Raw genomic sequence first — 20,575 nt, 5'->3', positions numbered from 1 at the left:
ATTGTGTCAGATAATTTAACACACAAATGTGTGTTTTTAAGCAATTAATGTGTTACCATGTAAAGTATTTTTAGTTTTAAAATTACGCCCTCCCTTCAGGAGATAACACATTTACTGTATTAATCTTTCCAGGGGTATTTTTTTAATAAAATGCACACTATGTGTGTAGAAATCTACACAGCATGTGTCGTTATACTATTAACACAGTGATGTGTGTTGTTTTTTAACACATCAGTTTTTGCAGTGCATGCATTTACACTGAAAAATCGTGCAACAGCATTGGCTGAATGGTTTTTGTGTACTTTGACCTACCAGCAGAGTGGCTTGTTTGCCCTGCTTGTCAAATCAAAACTGTGATCTTGAATTTTTGTGTAGACTAGTTCACGCTTTGCAGAGATCAACTAAACTTGCATATCCATTTCCAGACAACGCAATACTTTTGCCTCAATCTTTAGAAGACTGTCAATAGAATTAAGTCGCTTAAACACTTACCTTCATATCACCCATAAAATTTTGTCCCAGGCCTGATCGACAACACAGTAAATCTGATAATCATAGAAATGAAACTAAACAAGTGATTGGTTATACTGTATTTAACATGTTCTTATTTTTCTTATTAATTCCAGAATCTAGAAAATCATATCCGAAGACAAGAGAAGCCATGTCGGCCCAGGCAAACCAAGTGACGGCTTTGTCGGAGTGGGAGGACAGCTGGCAGGAAGGCAGAATTGGTTTTCACCAACCTCAAGTGCAAAAGTAACAGATCCACACATTTGATCATTAACACAGTAGTCAATCATGCATACTTAAACATCTCACATACATTCTCCCCTGAGACGCAAGCCTGTTCTATCACTTCATGTCTTAGAGACCATTCTTTGTCACATGAATTGATAACATTATATCTAAAAGTTAAAATTCTCCATAAATGTGTAGGACCACACAATTGCCTGTTGTTGGTTCATGGTCTTGTGGCTTAACTCGGATACATACAAATGTAAACCCCTCTGTAGTACTCTGAAACTGCATGAAGGTCACAATACTTCAGGCCTCTTAAATGGAAGTAGCATTATGTTTACTGTGTGAGTTAAGGTCATACCCACTCTAATGCATTTCCTTGTTCTCAGAGTGCTGATGGGAAGATCTCCATGTGTGATTTATACAAGTTCTCCAGGTGCGTGTTTCACATTTTCAAGTTTAGATTATAAAACATGCCGCATGAAACTATTAAATGCCCCTTTTCTCTCTCACTCTCTCATTGGGTTTTTGTTTACATGCAGTGCAATTGCAGGGAAGTTTGGAGCAATTTGGGATAGAGGAGCACTGGTGGCTATAAACCCATGTGACAGGCAAAAGTACGTAGACCTGTTATATAATTGATGGCAGTCATTATTGCAAAATTTACAATATTATGTACATTATCCCCCACTTATGATATATTCAAATGTTTCTTTAGGAGAGAAAGCCCAATGTAATACAATGTTGTTGTCTTTATAAAGCATGTAGTATTTGATCATTTCTGTTGTCACATCTGGCATAGGTCCACCATTTGTGTTCACAGAAGATGATGTAATACATTTATTTGGTAAGTTTTGGTCTTTTGAAACTATTGAAGCAATTCGTTTTTTCAAGGGTAGTTTCTTTTGTCAATTGTTGTCCCTTATTCCAGAAGGAGCCTGTGACATTGAATTGCTTCAGTCTGCAGATGGCTTTGAGGAAAGACACAGAGCATGGGGAATAGATTACTTGACTGAGAAAGTGTACCTTCTCACTCCAAAGAAACAATGAGTCATCGCTGTTGGGGCAGTTGTCTGAAACATTTATTTCTACAGTTACACACCCCTTATATAAACCTCTTTAGGGTGGTAGTAATTAAATAAAATTACCGGCTAAATGAAGCCACATTGCCAAAATCCTTCTATTTTATTGATTTAATCCTTGAAGACAATGTATCAATATTTTAATAAATTGTGATGGCTCTGTTAAATTTTCTTGTTTATTTTGTGATTAGTTCAGGAATTGTTACCTGCAATACCCTTACAGTGAATGCCCACAAGATGTCAGTAGTTCAAAAGAGACAACTGCAAAACCTACAATAAAAAGAGAGACAACCCTGAGACCCTTCCCTAGCAGAAGCATGGCATGACTCAGGGCAAGCTGCTTTTGCCCATCTCCACATTAACAAATGTTTCTGCCTTTTTCTGCCTCTCTCGCTTACATTCTCATCACTGGAATAGAAAGAAAGGAAAGAATGAGATGATGTTAGTTGTCACATTACATTGAGTTAGGTTATCAAAAAAGTTGTAAATTTGATGTATTTGACAGATGATGCTCTCTAATTACATTCAAGCTGTAGGCTTGAGGAATCACACCCTTGACCTTTGCACTGCTAATGCAATAATAATTGAGCACAAACTAATTTAAATAAATTGTTAGGATCATTTCATATGGGCGTTGAAAACAGCATGCCATGTTTAAATGGCTACACAAAAATAATCAATTCTAAATAATCTAAAAAAAAAGAATTGAAATGGTTGGGAATAAAAGTACCTACTTTAGTAGAGACAGAAAACATGTAGGTATTGGGAATTCATCCTTTTGTAACAAAGAGACAGCTGACACTGTAACACAATAATGGTGTACTTAAATATCCTTGCTCTTAGAAAAAGACCTTGCCTTCTCAAAGTTCGTTTCGTTTTCATTATGCAGCAAACTAAGAGTCATTAAGAACCTACATTTAACATCATGAATTTTGACATGTGTCTTTTATGAGCGTTTTATTGACTGACGTCTTGAAGGCATTCAGTTGAGCTGGTCCCACAGTGTTTCTTTGAGAAATGAAACTGCGTAAATCAGTTGCTCAGAATAAAAACATCAAAGTCTTGCCAAGAGAAAGTTATTAAGCCATAATTATTTCCTAACCAACCACATGAACCAGTGAAAATATGTTTCAGATGTTTTCTGAGCTGCTCTTGGTAGGCTATGTAGATGTCTTCGTCGTTTTATTTTTATTCTTGTATTTCTCGGGGTTCAAAACTGCACACAACAAAAATGAAGGAAATGCTAAACAGACAAGCAACAGAATTACATATCAAATGACTGTCGAACAGAAATGTAATAAAAAACAATCTGCTTCACCTCGTGAACTTCAGGCTTTGTGTTTCGTCGTTCCAGCCCCAGTGTCCAAAAGAAGACACCTGCCATGCAAATAACAAAATAGTGTAAACTTTTTAAATACGGTATCGTTTTGGAAAACCTATAGAAACGTAACGGACTAACACTCTGTTTTAAATGATCTTTTCTAGAATTCCTACCGTTTCCGTTGGTGATTTTGTCATAATTCTTTCTTATTTTAGTAAAGCAAACTCCATAACGTGAAGCGTCTTTGGTATCCTAGCACCCGCCAATCACAGAAGGCTCCACCTCGCGGTACGACGCGCAAGTTTACGTGTGACAAATGCCACGCCCACCTTACGCTCGTGCTTCCTGTTGTGAAACGCAAGCTCAGAAGGCACCGGGTGCTCACTAAACTGGTAAAATTTACTCTTATATAACGTTACATATTGAAAGTGATTGTTGACAGAATTGTATGTTGTGAACGCACGAAATCGTGATTGTCTACGTTTTGGCAAGGCTGTTTAAAGTCAAGAGCTTTAACGTCAAAGTGAGATTTACATCAGTTTTGTTTACACTGCTCTTTGTTTGTAATAAAATATCCGTAAAGATTTTAAACAACAGCCTGTTTTGTCTGTCGACGACTTTATTAAGGTCTCTGTTGATCACAGTGCATCACATGCGTTAGGAAAGAGGTAGGCTCCGGTAAAGATGTAATCTGAAAAATCGCGCAACAGCATTGGCTGAATGGTTTTTGTGTACTTTGACCTACCAGCAGAGTGGCTTGTTTGCCCTGCTTGTCAAATCAAAACTGTGATCTTGAATTTTTGTGTAGACTAGTTCACACTTTAAAGAGATCAACTACACTAGACAATGCAATACTTTGTTTTGTCCCAATCTTAGAAGACTTGCTCCTGACATTTCAATAGACTTATGTCACTAAACACTTCCCTTCATCTCTGTGTACTCGTGATAACAAAATACAGCATTGAATATTAAAATTAATATATTACTGTGTAGCTGGTACAGAACTGTGACTGGTAGAGCATGGTCTTTCCAACAATAATTGAGGGATTGAATTCACTATAAATTAAAATAAATACATTACAGTATATATCTCTTACGGTATAGCCTACTTTTGGTCGCAGGGAAAGCGAGGTCACATATAAAATTTTGTCCCAGGCCTGATCGACAACACAGATAATCTAAGAATCTTATCAATGAAACAAAAAAGTGATTGGTGATACTGTATATAACACGTTCTCTTGTTTTTGTTAATTCCAGAATCTATCAAATCATATCTGAAGACAAGAGAAACCATGTCAACCCAGGCAAACCGAGTGATGGCTTTGTCGGAGTGGGAAGACAGGTGGCAGGAAGGCAGAATTAGTTTTCACCAACCTCAAGTGCACAAGTAATCACAGATCCACACATTTGATCATTAACACAGTAGATAAATTATACATACTTGCACATCTCACATACATGCTCCGCTGAGATGCGAGCCTGTTCTGTCACTTCATTTCTTAGACACCATTCTGTGTCACATAAATTGATGACGTTTATTCTAAGTTTACATTCTCCATAAACGTGTAGTACAACACATCTGCCTGTTATTTGAATTTCTTTTTTTATTCAGCTTTATTCTTGCACTTGTTGTTAGGTTTCTGGAAAAATACTTGGACAAAATCGTACATGGACAAAAGAGCATTCGATTCTTTTTTCCACTGTGTGGTAAAGCTGTGGACATGAAATGGTATGAGGTCTGAAATCCACTGTAACAAAAATATGGTATAAAATTTCTTTGCATTCCCTAAATTGTCCATTATATTTTATAGGCTGGCTGATATGGGTCACACAGTGGCTGGAGTTGAAATTTCAGAAAAAGGAATTAAACAGTTTTTTGAAGACCAAAGCCTTAGATACAACGAAGAACCAGTACCAGAAATTCCTGGAGCAAAGGTTTTTAAGGTATCCCAAGGTCCCCTTTTGTCACAGGCAATACAATATCATGGCCGCACACCAGTCATAAAAGTAGCCAGATGGGATTACACACACTCATAAAATGATTTTGTTGTTGGTATTTGGTCTTGTGGCTTAACTCGGATACATACAAATTTAAACCCCTCTCTAGTACTCTGAAACTGCATGAAGGTCACAATACTTCAGACTTTTTAAATTGAAGTAGACAGCATTATGTTTACCCAGTGTGCTCAAGTCATATCTACTCAACTAATGCATTTCCTTGTTCTCAGAGTGCGGATGGGAAGATCTCCATCTATCAGAGTGATTTATACAAGTTCTCCAGGTGCGTGTTTCACCTTTTCAATTTTAGATGAGAAAACATGCCGCATGAAACCATTAAATGTCCCTTTTCTTTCTTTCTCTCTCTCACTCTCTCATTGGGTTTTTGTTTACATGCAGTGCAATTGCAGGGAAGTTTGGAGGAATTTGGGATAGAGGAGCACTGGTGGCTATAAACCCATGTGACAGGCAAAAGTAAGTAGACCTGTTACAAAATCAATGCAAAATTTACAATATTATGTACATTATCCCTCACGTATGATAGTTCATACACTCACCTGTATTTACATATCTTCTTCACCCTCAAGGTATGCTGCTCTCCTCACTTCCTTAATGGAGAGTGACTGTAGATATCTTGTAGATACGTTGGAATATAATCCTGAGCAGTATAAAGGTAACATTAGGAGAGAAAGACAATGTAATACAAGGACGTTGTCTTTATAAAGCATAGTATTTGATCATTTCTTTTGATCACGTTTGACATACAGGTCCACCATTTCTGGTCACAGAAGAGGGTGTAAAAAACTTATTTGGTAAGTTTTGGTCATTTAAAACTTACCTGTTGTTATTAAATTACTATTCATTATTAAATAATTTTAGGTTTAACAACAAGCCGCTACTGTTTTACTAACTATTGAAGCAAGTCGTTTTTTCAAGGGTAGTTTCTTTGGTCAATTTTTGTCCCTTATTCCAGAAGGAGCCTGTGACATTGAATTGCTTCAGTCTGCAGATGGCTTTGAGGAAAGACACAGAGCATGGGGAATAGATTACTTGACTGAGAAAGTGTACCTTCTCACTCCAAAGAAACAATGAGTTATTACAGTTGGCCTACTTGTCTTTACATTCTAGGGTGGTAGTAAATACAAATAAACCAGCTAAATGAAGCCAAATTGCAAACATCTTTTTTCACTCAAATTACCGATTTTTCTTTTATATTGATTTAATAATTAAAGACAATGTATTTTAATAAATTGTGATGGTTCTTTTAAATTTTGTTGTTTATTTTGTGATTAGAGGAATTGTTAACTGTAATACACATACAGTGAATGCTCACAAGATGGCGTCAGTTCAAAAGGGAAAACTGCAAAACCTGGCAATAAAATGAGAGACAACGCTGTCTAAGTGTTTTATAACGGATGACACTATAGTTGTAAAGAACAAGTAGCCTATCAAACTCATTTTCAATCATCTTTTTCCGTATCACATAATATAAAAAAGTGAATGCTCACGTCTTAACTGAAAGGGGTCTCTCCTGCACAAATTTTATTTCTTTTAAGACAAACATTTCATTCGCACTTGATGTATTTACTAGTTTGATATCACAAGAATTTCATTCGTTTGATTGTTATTTTATAAAATCTACCCTTTTATAACTCAGCTATTTAGTTTATAGCACTCACCCTTCCAGTCGTCGTCTTCTTTGGTTCACCGCAGAGCGCATGCGACGCTGTGGCTCGCGACCTCCGCTGACAGTGACGTTCACCGCTGGCCAGATGTGCGTCTGTTTACTTTAAATTTAGCTCGTGCGACGGCACCCCGAGTCTTTCAACCAATGAGAAGCGCCGGGGGCGGGATCGACTGGAATATTGAGGATGCGAGAAAATGAACAATGTAAACCCGAACGCTTATGGATATCGTGTATTGGCATCAATTATACATTCATAATATTGTCGAAATGTAGAAACAAAGGGATTTATCATTGGACGTTGGCGGCATTGCATTGTCTATGTGCGGCTGAACGGGATTTGGGGAGTGCACCATTGAGCGGTGTGCTGAAGTTCAGGGTGAGGTACTGTCATATTGAATAAAACGGCGTTGCGTCTCGGCATCGTTTTAATAGTTTTAATCGTTCCATCACTCGTAACGAATCCAGTGTCTTTACTCATCGATATCGTGGACCTTCAACTTCACATTTGCGACCGAGTGCAGCCCACCCCAAGGGCACTGGCTGCGACCATTGTTTCCTTGTCATATATTTCATACCCAAGAACACAGCGTCTTTCATCCAGGCACCGACAGCTCACAGCCAGCAGCTTACTAAAATATTAACGTGGCTGCTGGCGTTTGCTTCATGCCTGTGTATATGGACGGCATTCAGTCTCCTCATTCATCCAAACGAATTTGCAATTAAGGTAAGAAGCCACATTATTACAACAACGGAGGTCCTCGTATAATGAGCCCTTACAGCAGAGCGATAACTGAACTCAGACTTACACAAATCACCCTCAGGATACTCGAGTCCGAGTGGAATATTAATATTTGGCAAAATACCGTTATTGAGTGGGAAGAGAGGGAGTGACGGAGAAGCGCGCGGGAGGAGGTGTGAGATTACGAGAGCGCTCGCTGCGTATGCTCGCGCGAGGCTCTCTGTAACCCAATCTGGTTGTAGAGCTGGTAAAGCGAGGAGACACGCGCTTTAGATGAGAGAGAGAGCGAGAGGTGTCCACGGAGCGCTTCAGGGGTGGACCGTGTGGCACGGATGTTATTGCATCACGTAAGATTGTGCTACTGAAAACAAGCAGGGCCATTTCACCGGGAGAGTGAGGAGAGGAGAAAGCGTTCAGTATCGCCAGGGGATGAGGATGCGGCCATACTAAAGGACCAGCGTGATAATGACAGGTAACGCACTTAATCTGACCTTTACGCATGATAAAAATATTTTAACCTAAATTAAATGTGCAATTTTAATTACTAAGTGCAATTAAACCGACAATACGATTCATATCATATTGCGTTATTACATTTTTAATATAGAATTTACATAATTCTAAAAGGCTATTAAACAATATAAAAAATACTGTTTAAAATTATACATTATTTTTAGCTGTATAAACGAATCACCGGCAGCTCCATGAAGTATGCATAGTGACAGCAGTGATTAAAAAGTAGTGATGTCTGGCATCTCAATTACCACAGGTGTATTCAGGATCACCAGTGCATTCTCATACAGAGTGGAGTGATTGTGTTTTTAATTTGATCCCAAGACACCAAGCAGTGGTCAGCATGAGTCAGAACCGTACCTGAGCAACATGAGTTATCTGTGAACATCATAACGCTGGGTCATTTTGCTGTGCAAAACCGCACCGATAACTCCAAACCAGTTCCTGTATTTTGGAAAAGGAGATGAATAGATTTATCGTTTTATCGTTTGATTTTTGCGCTATTATGAGAGCTCCATGTGAAATGAATGAAGCGTCCACCCCTGCGGTGGAGTTGAAAGGCGAGGGAGATCGGGAGGGGACGGAAAAATGGCTGGAATCTCGGCCCTTCTAGGCTCTCATAACTCATTCCATAGCATCATATAACATAATGTATATGACTTCATAGGGCCAGAGAGAGGTAACGGAGAGGAGGGGCGTGGGAATGAATAGCCAGGCATTGTGGCATAGAAAGCTCATGTTGAATGGCTTTTTTAAATATGCACTGTATACAGTTTTGACTACTGCAGCTGATAACCTTCAATTGTCTCAACCCATCCTGTTTGTTAGGATAATGAGCCTGTGTGGCACGTGTGTGGGGAACATGTTGTGTAGATGAATCAAGCCCGCTGGTAATTACTGTTGTCCGGTAATTAAAACACGAATGTAGCGGGGGGGCTGTTCAAGAAGATGTAACACAACCAGATTGGATCTTTTTGCACCAGAAGTGACATGTCAGTTATTAAAAGAAAACAGTTTTTTTATCTTCATTTGCGTTTTATTTGAGATTACTCCAAAGCACCGTGTATGTCCTAAAGACGATTTGATTTTGATTCCTCACAAACATCGTCCACGCTGAAATTACACTCACATTAGTCATGTCGCTCTGTGTTTTCTCAAAAGCTCATCTGACTGCAGGCCAGACTGATGTCCCGGCAGGCTTGACCACAAGCTCAGCATGGGTCAGTCTCAGCACCACAATCACGCAGCAGAACTAGGCTGGGCCGTTGGCTCCAACCCCGCTGTTGCTTTCACTTGACCTGTAATGACAGAGTTTGGTGTTTAATTTTAACTCCGTCTAACCCACCTCACCACACCATTTGTATTTCTCTAGCATCAGTTGCCACTTGCGTGTTTCTTATTTGTACGGCATAGGGCAGCTGTTGCTAAATTCAGAAGTAAAATCATAGAGAAATACTTCGTCTTCTGTAAGAACAACATTTTCTGACTTTAAGCAAGTGCACTCTTGATATAAAATGTGTATTATTTAACAATAACAGGTCAACTTAAACCAGTAACATCCCTCTGGTGCTGGTACAATATAATCAAATCACAGATGAGACAGGTTGTGGTTAAGGATGTGGGCTTGTTATACAGATTATTTCATCAACCCCACACAAGGGCCTTATTAACTGGAGCGTTTATGAGCGAAACACTTCAACCATGTCGCGTTAATGGGATGTTTGCTACAGTGTACTGCAAGGTGCTTTGGTTACAGATAGCAGTGCTGAAATTACACACTTCACATTCAAAAGTAAAAAATGTAAACAGATGTAATAGTTTCTGGAAGGATAAGTGTTCTCTAAGCAGGCTTTTTAGCGCAGATCTGATTCATTTGTCGGAGAGGGAGACAGGCCAGGGGAGATCATCTCAGTGTCCAGCTGTCACACACTCATCATGCGGAAAAAAAACGACTCCGGCTGTAGCAGTCTGGGCAACAGGCACGACATAGGAAACTAACTCAGCATGCTTACGATTGCTGCCTCTTAGCCGCGTCCACCTGCTCTCTGTCCTTCTCCATATTCATGATGTTCAGCCAACAGTTGAAAAAGCACAAGCATTTGACCTCAGTTTTTCCTTCACACTGTGCCTTTACAAAGTGGAAACCACTTGTTCTAAAAAAGCGAATGAAGCGTCTGGTAGACGTATCGCTCAGCGTTCAGAAGCCTGCGTTCACTTATTCAGCTGTTTCCTGTCATGGTGATTGAGCAATATGCCATCACATCCCCATCTCATTACACTGCCTCCAGCTTGTTTCGAGATCTACCTCCTTGTGATATATTGTGCAGAATAAGTAAGAAAGACTTACAGTGTCAGTGAGATGAAACCAATTGTATCGTCAAATGAGAAAAATAAAAAGTAATTGTGCTAGAAAGCACAACTGGAAAAAGAGTGGGAAATGTCCCTCTGGGCCCAAAACAAGCGATCACACCCTGCGTGTAGCTCCAGCCTTCTGTCAGCTGGGTTTCGAGTCAGGGGAGTAACCAAATATATGTAATGTTTGGAATGACGTTATGTAATCAAAATATTAAACGGAAATATTTAAAAACATTACGTTTAGCGGTAATTCCAGTGTTATGGATGTGACATTTGCAGTCAAAACTTGAAATCTAAACTCTCAGACAATGACATATGTTTATATTTTCCTAAACCCCTGTTGATGAAGTCCAGACATTTTCTACAGAAAATCTATACACGTTTACTATTTAATACGCAAACCAGATCAATAATATCCAACAAATGGAGAATTATTAGTAGGCTTATTAGCAGTGTTGGGTAAGTTACTCTGAAAAAGTAATTAATTACTAGTTACTAATTACACATTTGATAATGTAATTAATTACTGTACAAGTTACTCTCTTCAAAAAGTATTTAATTACTTATTACTAATTACTTTCTATATCCTACATCAACCTTGATGAGTTAAGTGATTCAAGGATAGACATGAAACGGCTCTTTTAATTCATTCAAATAAACAATATAAAACTACATAAAGTATTATTATTATTATTAATTACAAATGTGAGAATTATACATTAAAGCACGGATTTTAAAGTTAGACTTTGAATTTTGATGTAAATTCCTCTTCTGCACACACACATATTACATAAAGTATTTAGTTTAATTACATCAGAAGTAACTGTAATTAAATTACAGAAAAAATAAGAGTAATCCCTTACTTTACTTTTTCAAGGGAAAAGTAATTAAATTACAGTAACTAATTACTTAGTAACTAGTTACACCCAACACTGCTTATTAGTATAAATGAGCATTGGAAAACATTTGTGAACACCTTTGGCTATACGATTTCCTTGTTTCCGGGTTACCAACATCCAAAAATGTCCCGAATTTGCATTGTCTTATATTCAGGTGTGCTTGACGTTCACAGCTGGACAAAAGCGCCCTCAAAACAGTGGAAATCTTAACTGTAGTTGATTTTCAAGGAATAAACAGTAAATCAATGTCCTAACTTAGGGGCTCATGCATTAATAATGAGAAGTTTGTAATTGAATCCTCTGCATCTGTTGCCTGATAAATATGTGCCTGGCCTCAAGTGTTTAGATAAGGAGAGCTTTACCATGCAAAACAACATGATAACTATACCTTTGTCATTGCACACACTTATTAACATAAATTCACACACATACGTATGTGCACATATACAGCCGCAGAAAAAATTAAGAGACTATTACAAATGTTTCTTTTAAATCAGCATTTCTAGGTGTATTGTGGCCATTCCACTCTAGGGTTTGTTGAATTTCAATACAATCAAACCTGAGGAGTGACATAAGTCATGTGAAAGACTGACAGCATGACAAGACATAAAAAAAATCATTTTTGAACTACATGTACAAATATTACTATTATAATATTGTTAGCAGATTACAGAATGAAACAAAAAATGCATTTTATGCATTCCTGTAAATAGTACATTTTAAAATCAGAAAAACAGTCTCTGAAATGGTCTCTGATTTTTTTCCGCGGCTGTATATGTATTTATATAGATATCTGTACCTGTTCAGAGATACAATGTAACAAACATATAATTTATTCACAGATTTCAAATAGGCTGTTTCCAAATATGACACATATATGTAATGTTTTATATATATTTACATATGATGCGAGTAGTAAACACCCCATTTTTCATGTAATAGAGCTTTACACTTTATGTTACCCCATCACAATTGCAGTCACAAAACAAGAACACATTCATAAGCATACAAAAGCATATAAACAAGCATAATCAAGCCATTTACATTCAAGTAACGCTTTAGTTTATTTTGCGCAAGGGCAGGAGCTGGTCATGCAGACAGCTTAAACAGATAAGAGAGAAGCTCTAGAGGAAGTTAGCAAAATCGCAGAGGAGAGAAAAAAGAAAAATAAGGCAGGTGAGACCTGAAAGCTGACTTTGTGCGTTGGCTGGCAGTAGAAACACTGACCTTCTGTCATGCACCACACACACAGATAGGTACACATATGGATGAAGGTTTCTTGACAAACACCCTTTGCTTTCAAAACTGTCGCACACATCCCTACAAAACAAACAAGAAAGCAACTTCAGTCTACCACAAGATTAACTGGCATCAGATTTGAAAAGTCGGTTTACGTTTTCCACTCGCTCTTGATTTAGGTTTCTTAAAGTCCACTTATTTTTTTTCAAGCCCTTCATCTTCACTTCATCTCCCGACGCCGAGCTGAAGCTCAGGGAGAGTGATGCTATCTCCTCCCTGCTCGTGTTTAGCATGTTCACTGCAAACACTGCACCAGTGTGTGTGTGTGTGTGTGCGTGTAAACAGCAGATCAGACTCAGACCACAGGACCAGTGATTCCCAAAACCTTCAGACGATAAACAATGTAACCCCTCTGGACTCACACATAGAATACTGTCACACAAACTATACTATATTAGTAGTATATTGTACAATATTATATATAGTACATGACTATCATCATTTGCTCACTCTTTCTTCGTAACCAAACAACATGGCCCACATTGACTTGGACACAACTGAGACATTTCTCAAAATATCTTATTTTGTGTTTCACAAATTTTAATGCAGGTTTGAACAACACAAGGGTGAATAAATGATGAAACTATTCCTTTAACATTATACTTTATATCAAGCAGTTTACTTTACAAAATAACAAAATTAAAATGTTACTTTATGGCCATATACTGATGCACACACAGTGTTTAGTAGGCAGCACTAGGGCTGAGCATGTGCACCTTCATGTTTATATAATGATAGAGCTTGGCATCCTAATGTTATGTAGTTGCATCTGTAATTTTAACCACAGCGCTCTGCATTTTTAAATGTACTTCAAATGTTTGGACATTTACGCCATGTTTAAAAATGCATGAATGTCATTGCATAAGATAACAGAATATCAAAGCAAGTGGCATTTATTTAGAAGAAACCGCACAAGCTGGCTTCTGCAAAACAACGTTTGTAAGGTTTTAAATGATAAAACTATATGGCTTCTGCAAAACAAAACAAAAATGTTTGTAAGGTTTTAAATGATAAAACTATACTTTTCAAGGGATAGTTCAACCTAAAATTGACTCACCTTCATGTCGTTTCAAACCTGTATGACTTTTTCTTCTGCAGAACACAAAAGAAGATATTTTGAAGACCGCCGGTAACCAAACAGCATTGATTCCCATGGACTTCCATTGTATGGACTTGAACTCAAAATATCTTCTTTTGTGTTTCACAGAAAAGTCATAACGGTTTCTGACTTGAACATCTCTTTTAATAAGATTAACTATACCTGTGGTTACAATGCTCTTGGATGCATGAAGTCTTCCTTCCAGATTTCCTGTCCAAAGCACCCTGCTGTGTGAGAGTTACAGGAATAATCCACCATTATTTGTTTGCAGATAGAACTTAGTTTAACATTTTGTTATATAATGCAGTGACATACTATATTTTTAAGTGTGACTTAAGTGTTCAAGTACTTTTTAAGGTCACTGTATATTCCAGCGCGAGCATTGAGTTTCATAAATTCGATTATGTAGTTGTGTACTGTATTTTTAACCACAGTACACTGCATTAAAATGCACAATTCATGACATGCATGAAAAATGTTTACAATGTAATGCACTGCCATCCATGATGAATTGCTTGCTTCATCACACTCATTTTTTCATGTGTTTGTATAAACCGAGTGTTTGAGGATGGACTGAGTGTGTGTGTGTGTGTGTGTGTGTGTGTGTGTGTGCGTGTGTGTGTGTGTGTGTGTGTGTGTCCATTTGCTGAAATGAACAGGAGGCTGTGTAGTGAAGTGTGTTGTTGATGTCTCTCGTAGGGAAGCGCAGAGGGATTCACTGAGCCATGAGGAGAGTGGCGCTACGAAAAGAGAAACTGCACTACATCATCTCCAGTGGACATCAACGAAGAGCACACGCATTTATGTTGAATGGGCGTACCATGCTGTAAACAGAGTACGTAAAAGCAAGACGGATAGAAAGCGCGATTTGAGTTTCTCTTTCTCGCTAATGGACAAGTGGACATTGGGGCTATGCTGGAGCTTCGGCCCCTGCTGTCCGGGCCATCTCCCCCCTGCTGAGGCTCCCGGCCGGGCCCTGGAGCTCAAAGGGTGAGAGAGACAGCCTCATGCAGGCACGCAAGAAGTACGTGCTCCTGGGCCTATGCACGTGCTGCTGGCTGCTGCTCTATTATTGGGGCGGCTTGCAGGAATGCCTTTTGGGTCTCATCACCCACAGGAGGGGGGAAGTGGCACGGCCCTGGCCTGACTGGTTGGATCGGGTGCTGCTCCCGGACTACGCAGACCAGGCCGAACTTCAACATGGTGGGGGACCCGGTGAGTCACCCAGGCAGCGGCAGCAGACATGGGCCGGCATTTACAAGGACAGTCACTGCAGGATGGACACCTGCTTCGACTTTGCCCGATGCCAAGGTCAAAGTGGATTTCGGGTGTACGTCTATCCACCGGAGAAGGGAGAGCGGGTGTCAGAAAGTTATCGGAAGATTCTCACCTCAGTGGCGGAATCGCGATATTACACGTCGGACCCGCGCGAAGCATGTCTTTTCGTGCTGGGCATCGACACGCTCGACAGGGACCAGCTGTCCTCGCAGTTCGTGCCCAACGTGGATGAGCGCATTCGAGGATATCCCCTCTGGAACGAAGGACGCAACCACGTCATCTTTAACCTTTATTCAGGAACTTGGCCTAACTATACTGAGGACCTGGGATTCAATGTAGGTCAGGCCATTTTGGCCAAAGCAAGCCTGAACACAGAACACTTCAGACCAGGCTTTGACATTTCCATACCTCTGTTTTCTAAAGATCACCCGCAAAAGGGCGGCGAGAGGGGATGGTTAGTTCGCAACACCGTCCCCCCTCGGAGGAAATACCTGTTGATGTTTAAAGGTAAACGTTACTTGACAGGCATTGGCTCAGACACTCGAAACGCTTTGCATCACATCCACAATGGTAAGGACATTGTGTCGCTAACAACTTGTCGCCACGGCAAGGACTGGGAGAAACACAAGGACGCACGCTGTGACCATGACAACCAAGAGTATGAGAGGTAAGTCACATAAATGAGCCAGTGGGGAATTTCTGTACCTGCAGTAATAGCATGAGGAGTTATAAGCATTATGAGATCAGTTTCAGTGACTCAGTTGAGTTTGTCAGAGACACCCAAAGCATGAACTCAGGTTCCTGTGTGTTAAATACAAGACGACGCTATCAGTTTACTGCAAAGTGTAGGTTACTTATGTAATACATGAAAAAAAAGTGTCAAGTGTGAATAACAGTGAAAATGTGAAACTACGCTACTGTTGAGAATGACGTACAATATATTGCACATAAAAAATGTATGAAGGGCCTCATTCATGAAACACAAAGCTGAACGAATTACTGTGTAAATGCAGCATTCAATTCTATGAGACCATGTATATGGTCATACTTTACTGAAACTAAAACAATTACAAAATATCTGCTTATTTGAAATAAAATTAAATATCAGCCTAAATATAAATCGAAAAACTAAACAAAAATGAGAAATAATGACTCAGAAATTCACTGAAATAAGTTTAAGCTGCGGCATTAAAACTATCAAATGAAAATGCAAAATAAATTAAAATAAATACAGCTACATAAAAAGAAACAAATAAATAATAAAATGACAAAAACAACAAAAATGCTGAAAACAAAATTAACTAAAATTCAAATTAAACATTTAAATTGAATAAAAAAATCAAATAAAAGCCAATTCAAAATATTAATAAAACTACAATCAAACTGAAAACAACTGATAATTGAATAAACAGAATAAAAATAAATTCATACTAAATTCATAATAAAAGTCATACAGCAACATAAAAATAAACAAATTAACAATAAAATGACAAAATTACTGAAAAGTAAAATGAACTAAAATTCAAATAATTTTTTCTTTTTTAAATATTATCAAATTTAATTAAAAATGAATGCCAATTAAATGTATTAATGAAACAGAAAATAACTGATAAACGAATAAACTGAATACAAATAAATAAAATAAAAATACATTTCAGTTATATACCTTTATAAAAATAAACAAATAAATAAAAAAACTGCAAAATTACAGCAAAATGGCTAAAAAAAGAACATTAACTAAAATTCAAATGAAAAATTCTAATTTAATAAAAACAAAAAATAAAAGGCAATTCAAAATATTGATGAAACGAAACGATGAAATGAAAAATCAATAATAAGTGAACAGAGCAAATAACTGGTTTGTTCTGCATGTGCTTTGTGAATGAGGCATTGTGTTACATAAATATAAAGACATAAATATCTTGAAACACAGAAAACTTTGGAAAAGTAGTTAAATAGTTTCTAACTGATACAAATGGAGCAAACTGTAAGATACATATTCACTGTAAGCACAGATGTTCTGTGGGTCAAAAGCAGGAAGGTTTAAACATTTCTTGTGCATTTCTTAAGTATTTCTTAATGCACACATGAAAACATAGACTTTTACAGATTTTGGGTGGAGAAATATGTAAGAAATATGGGAAAGGAAGGGAGGAGAACTAATACAGAGACACAGAAGTACCACAGAGAATGTGAACCAAATCCACCGTGGGTCTTAAAGGAGCATGCACGGCCAAGCAGCGACCAGAGAAATAGTCTAGAGCCGTTGAACAGTGCTTCAAGCTTGTTTGCTTTTGGTTTGTGGCGGGGACAGAGTTCCACTCAGCGCTGGATGAATGAGTTCATTTATTCCACACGATGGGTCTGGGGGTCTCTCCTACGCAGGAGGAAACTTGCCATATTTGTTAGCAAGAGGGGTTTTAGGTGGTCCGTGTGAGGAAGGAAAACATTTATGAAATGCTTTTTTTCTACTGGAATCAAAATGATGACTTGCGTCGTGGAGGTCCGGGCTGGGAAACTGTGTTTAATTTCAAGTAGGCTCCACTGGCAAGGACGATACTGAATGCAGTCTTGATGGGGGTGGACCCAGAACGTCAAAAAGGGAGGGAAAATGTGAAGACAACCAGTACCAAAAGAATTGGGTCTCTCTCTCTTTTTCACTGCCGTGGTGCCATTGAAAAGCTAAGATGGCGAACTTAGAAATAGCTCTTAGGAGGTTCTCTCAGGTTAATGATCACCAGCATCTGCTACTGCTACAGATTAACCTGAAGGCACACCGGGAAGCCTACTGAACCCTTGCCCAGGGAGCAGATAGAAAGAAAGCAGGGGATGCTTTAGGAATGGAAGGGAAAAACGTCTGCAACTGGCCTACATTCATGCACTTTTTGTTCTTATAAAAGGGGGTGGTGAGGGGGAGAACTTGCATTGTACCAAGAATGTAAATGAGAAAGAGTGAGAAGAAAATAGGGCATGCTGTTTCAGGACAGTTTCAGGACACACGCACACAAAGACGGGATTATACTGCAATACTGATTATACCACCGTAGACTTGTGGGAATGCATTAGAATGCAGTCGTGTGTGTGTGTGTGTGCACGCTCACAAACTTTAAAGTCCGAGAGTGTAATAGTAAAATGCGGGACCTTCAATGACTAGGTCTCCATGACTACAGTCTTACTACGTGCGAGACATTCTTATAAAAAATATCATTATCCCCGAATCTCAAGGCGAAAAGAAGAATAACATAGACTCTGTGCTTGAATAACATTACACTGCTTTTTTATTACCTGCCATTGCAAATAAAACACAACGATAGGAAAACATTCTCCCCAGGCCTACATTTACTATTTTTGGTGAAAGATCTCTGTAGAAACAAATGCAAATGATCACAAACTGTGCTTAATGGACTTAATAAGGACTTTAATGACAGCCCTTTCTCGTTCCGTGACCTTGTGTGTGCATTTGTGTACAATTGTTGGCAGGCCCCAATAAGAAACGCTACACCCCACTGTAATTAGGGGGATGTGAAATTGTACCCCTAGAGAGTGTGGTTTGCACGGCCCCGTGCACATGCCAGCACAAACCGAGTTTACATAGAACAAATAAAGAAAGAATTCCATCTTTCTTGTCTTTTGTACTCTCGCTCTCCTCAGTCTCACTACCAAACAATTTCGTCTTGTAGTTCTGTGTACATACGTTTATTTATCAGCATGCAATTTACGCCTCATGCATGAACACATGCTGTCGGTCACTCAAGCATATACAGATACCTCGGACACATAAACAACACGCACACGCGTGCATCCTTATAACCAGGATAAAGACATGAGTAGGGTTTTAGGGTAAAGGTCATGACCTCCACTTTCCAGCATGCCATGCAGGCTAATCCTTGAACCTGATATGGTTTGTTCTTCAGCTCACTTAAAGGATAATTCATCCAAAAATAAAAATTCTGTCATCATTTATTCACCCGCGTGTCATTCAAAACTGGAACATAGCTCTTTCTTCCGTGGAACACAAAGGAAGATATTTTGAGAAATGTGTGGTTTTGTGTCCATACAATAGAAGCCAATGGTGGCTAATGTTGATGGTTACCAACAATTTTCAAAATATCTTCTTTTGTGCTCTGCAGAAGAAATTCATCACATGGGGGTAAATAAATGATGAACGAAACTATCCCTCGAGCACTATCTCAAAACCTACTAATAAAAGGGTTTTAGATCTGTAAAATAAGTCAAAATAAAAGATTTAATATACAAAAACTTGTTTTACTTTTTTTCACTTTTAATAGACATCTGACTAAAGGCAATATTGGTTTAGTTTTATAATGTTGATAAATGCTTTTTTTCTGTTTCAAAGTTGCCCAAGCATTTTGGACTGCGGATTTAATGTGCAGACTTACTGTTTTATACTGTAGTTGTTGTCTTAAACTAGGACTTTGGGGGCTGTCAAACAGGAATACAATTCTGTTCTTGATAGGCAGCTCCAGACATGCACATTTAACAATCAAACTGTCAAATTGTCTCCATCAATGTTCCTGGTGTGCAGTCAGCTAAAGCTTATCAAAGAGCAAGACAACCTACCATATTTATTTATACATTCTTTTAAAATCTGGCAAAATGTAGAGGTTACAAATGTCACACTGACTCCATCTGTAAATGCTTCAAAACTGTTCATTACAACACTTTATAAAAATCTTTAATATCTCAAAGGTTTCTTCTCAGTTGGAGAGAAAATGCACTCTTTCTCAGATTTTTACAGACCTAAAATGTGTCTCTCCTAGACTTAAAGAAGAGATCTCAACAATGTCAAAAAAGGGCTCTTCATGGCAAGCGGTGTGTATGTCAGAATGGTAGTTCATAATTTAGAGCTGTAATCGGGGCTTTATCTCGCTCTCTGCACACTGCAAAGGTGGATTTGAGAGAATCCATCCGGATCACGTCTGTTATTGTCTGTCTCCACTGGAGCTGAAAGCTTTTGAGGGGGCATGAGCCGAGAACTCCACGAAATTGACGCAAGGACGTGTCCCGTACCCTCTTACCTCTTCGTGGCTTCCTGTTATTTTAATGCCTGGATTGTATGTGGTTAAACAGTTTTTTTTTTACAATCACAGTAAAGATAAATAGACTACATCTGCCAGATTACATAGCAAGTCCCATTGATTTCTGTGTGAAACAGGGATACTATTTGGGTAAAACTCCAAATACAGATTACTTTACAATCGGAAAACAATCATCTCTTTGCATCCCTTAGTATAAAAAAATGCATGTGACTTGCAACAGGTTTTTATACAGTTTAAGCTCATACAGTAGGGCTGTCAAATGATTAATCGTGATTAATCACGTTTAGAATAAAAGTTTGCACAATACAGTATATGTCTATGTACTTTGCATTTTAATTTTGTATTTATAAAAACATACACTTACATGCATATATTTAAGAAAGAGATGGATAAAGAGAGATAAAATCTTACTGTAAGAAAAAACATAAAGACGATAAATTACACAAATATGTGAAATTGTGAGATTTGTAAAATTTTGCAATTTCATTATTTTAAAACATAGTTTTA

At 38.3% G+C, this 20,575-nt stretch overlaps 2 protein-coding genes and 1 long non-coding RNA gene across 7 annotated transcripts in view; 2 read left to right on the top strand and 1 right to left on the bottom strand.

The window, feature by feature from the left end:
* Positions 1-1,788: 1,788 nt before the first annotated feature.
* On the bottom strand, positions 1,789-5,799 carry LOC130567208 (uncharacterized). 3 transcript variants are annotated; one of them, XR_008964558.1, is made up of 5 exons: positions 5,697-5,799; positions 3,139-3,197; positions 2,927-3,036; positions 2,555-2,828; positions 1,789-2,228 (listed from the first exon to the last, which is right to left on the bottom strand). It is a non-coding gene; the product is annotated as an uncharacterized LOC130567208 (long non-coding RNA). The 3 variants fall into 3 exon arrangements; XR_008964557.1 differs by having other exon boundaries at positions 2,555-3,036; XR_008964556.1 differs by having other exon boundaries at positions 2,555-3,197.
* Positions 3,414-6,494, top strand: LOC130567205 (probable thiopurine S-methyltransferase). 2 transcript variants are annotated; one of them, XM_057355160.1, is made up of 9 exons: positions 3,414-3,533; positions 4,399-4,528; positions 4,778-4,870; positions 4,953-5,085; positions 5,370-5,422; positions 5,539-5,613; positions 5,727-5,812; positions 5,907-5,951; positions 6,116-6,494. In XM_057355160.1, exons 2-9 carry the CDS (start codon positions 4,434-4,436, stop codon positions 6,229-6,231), a joined length of 696 nt encoding a protein of 231 aa, XP_057211143.1. In that variant the 5' UTR covers positions 3,414-3,533; positions 4,399-4,433; the 3' UTR covers positions 6,232-6,494. The 2 variants fall into 2 exon arrangements, with proteins under 2 accessions (XP_057211143.1, XP_057211142.1); XM_057355159.1 differs by having other exon boundaries at positions 6,113-6,473.
* Positions 6,495-6,835: 341 nt separating this feature from the next.
* Positions 6,836-20,575, top strand: part of LOC130566756 (exostosin-1c) — a 44,222-nt gene continuing 30,482 nt past the window's right edge. The window contains exons 1-2 of one of the 2 annotated variants that reach the window (XM_057354472.1): positions 6,836-7,550; positions 14,430-15,675. In XM_057354472.1, the coding sequence (XP_057210455.1) occupies positions 14,738-15,675 (938 nt within the window). In that variant the 5' untranslated portion in view covers positions 6,836-7,550; positions 14,430-14,737. The other variant, XM_057354471.1, reaches the window with a different exon arrangement.

The sequence above is a fragment of the Triplophysa rosa genome, linkage group LG16 (assembly GCF_024868665.1).
Source record: "Triplophysa rosa linkage group LG16, Trosa_1v2, whole genome shotgun sequence".
NCBI classification, from domain to species: Eukaryota; Metazoa; Chordata; class Actinopteri; order Cypriniformes; family Nemacheilidae; genus Triplophysa; species Triplophysa rosa.
Note: the sequence above shows the minus strand (reverse complement) of the source record. Positions and strands in the feature narration are given on the sequence as shown.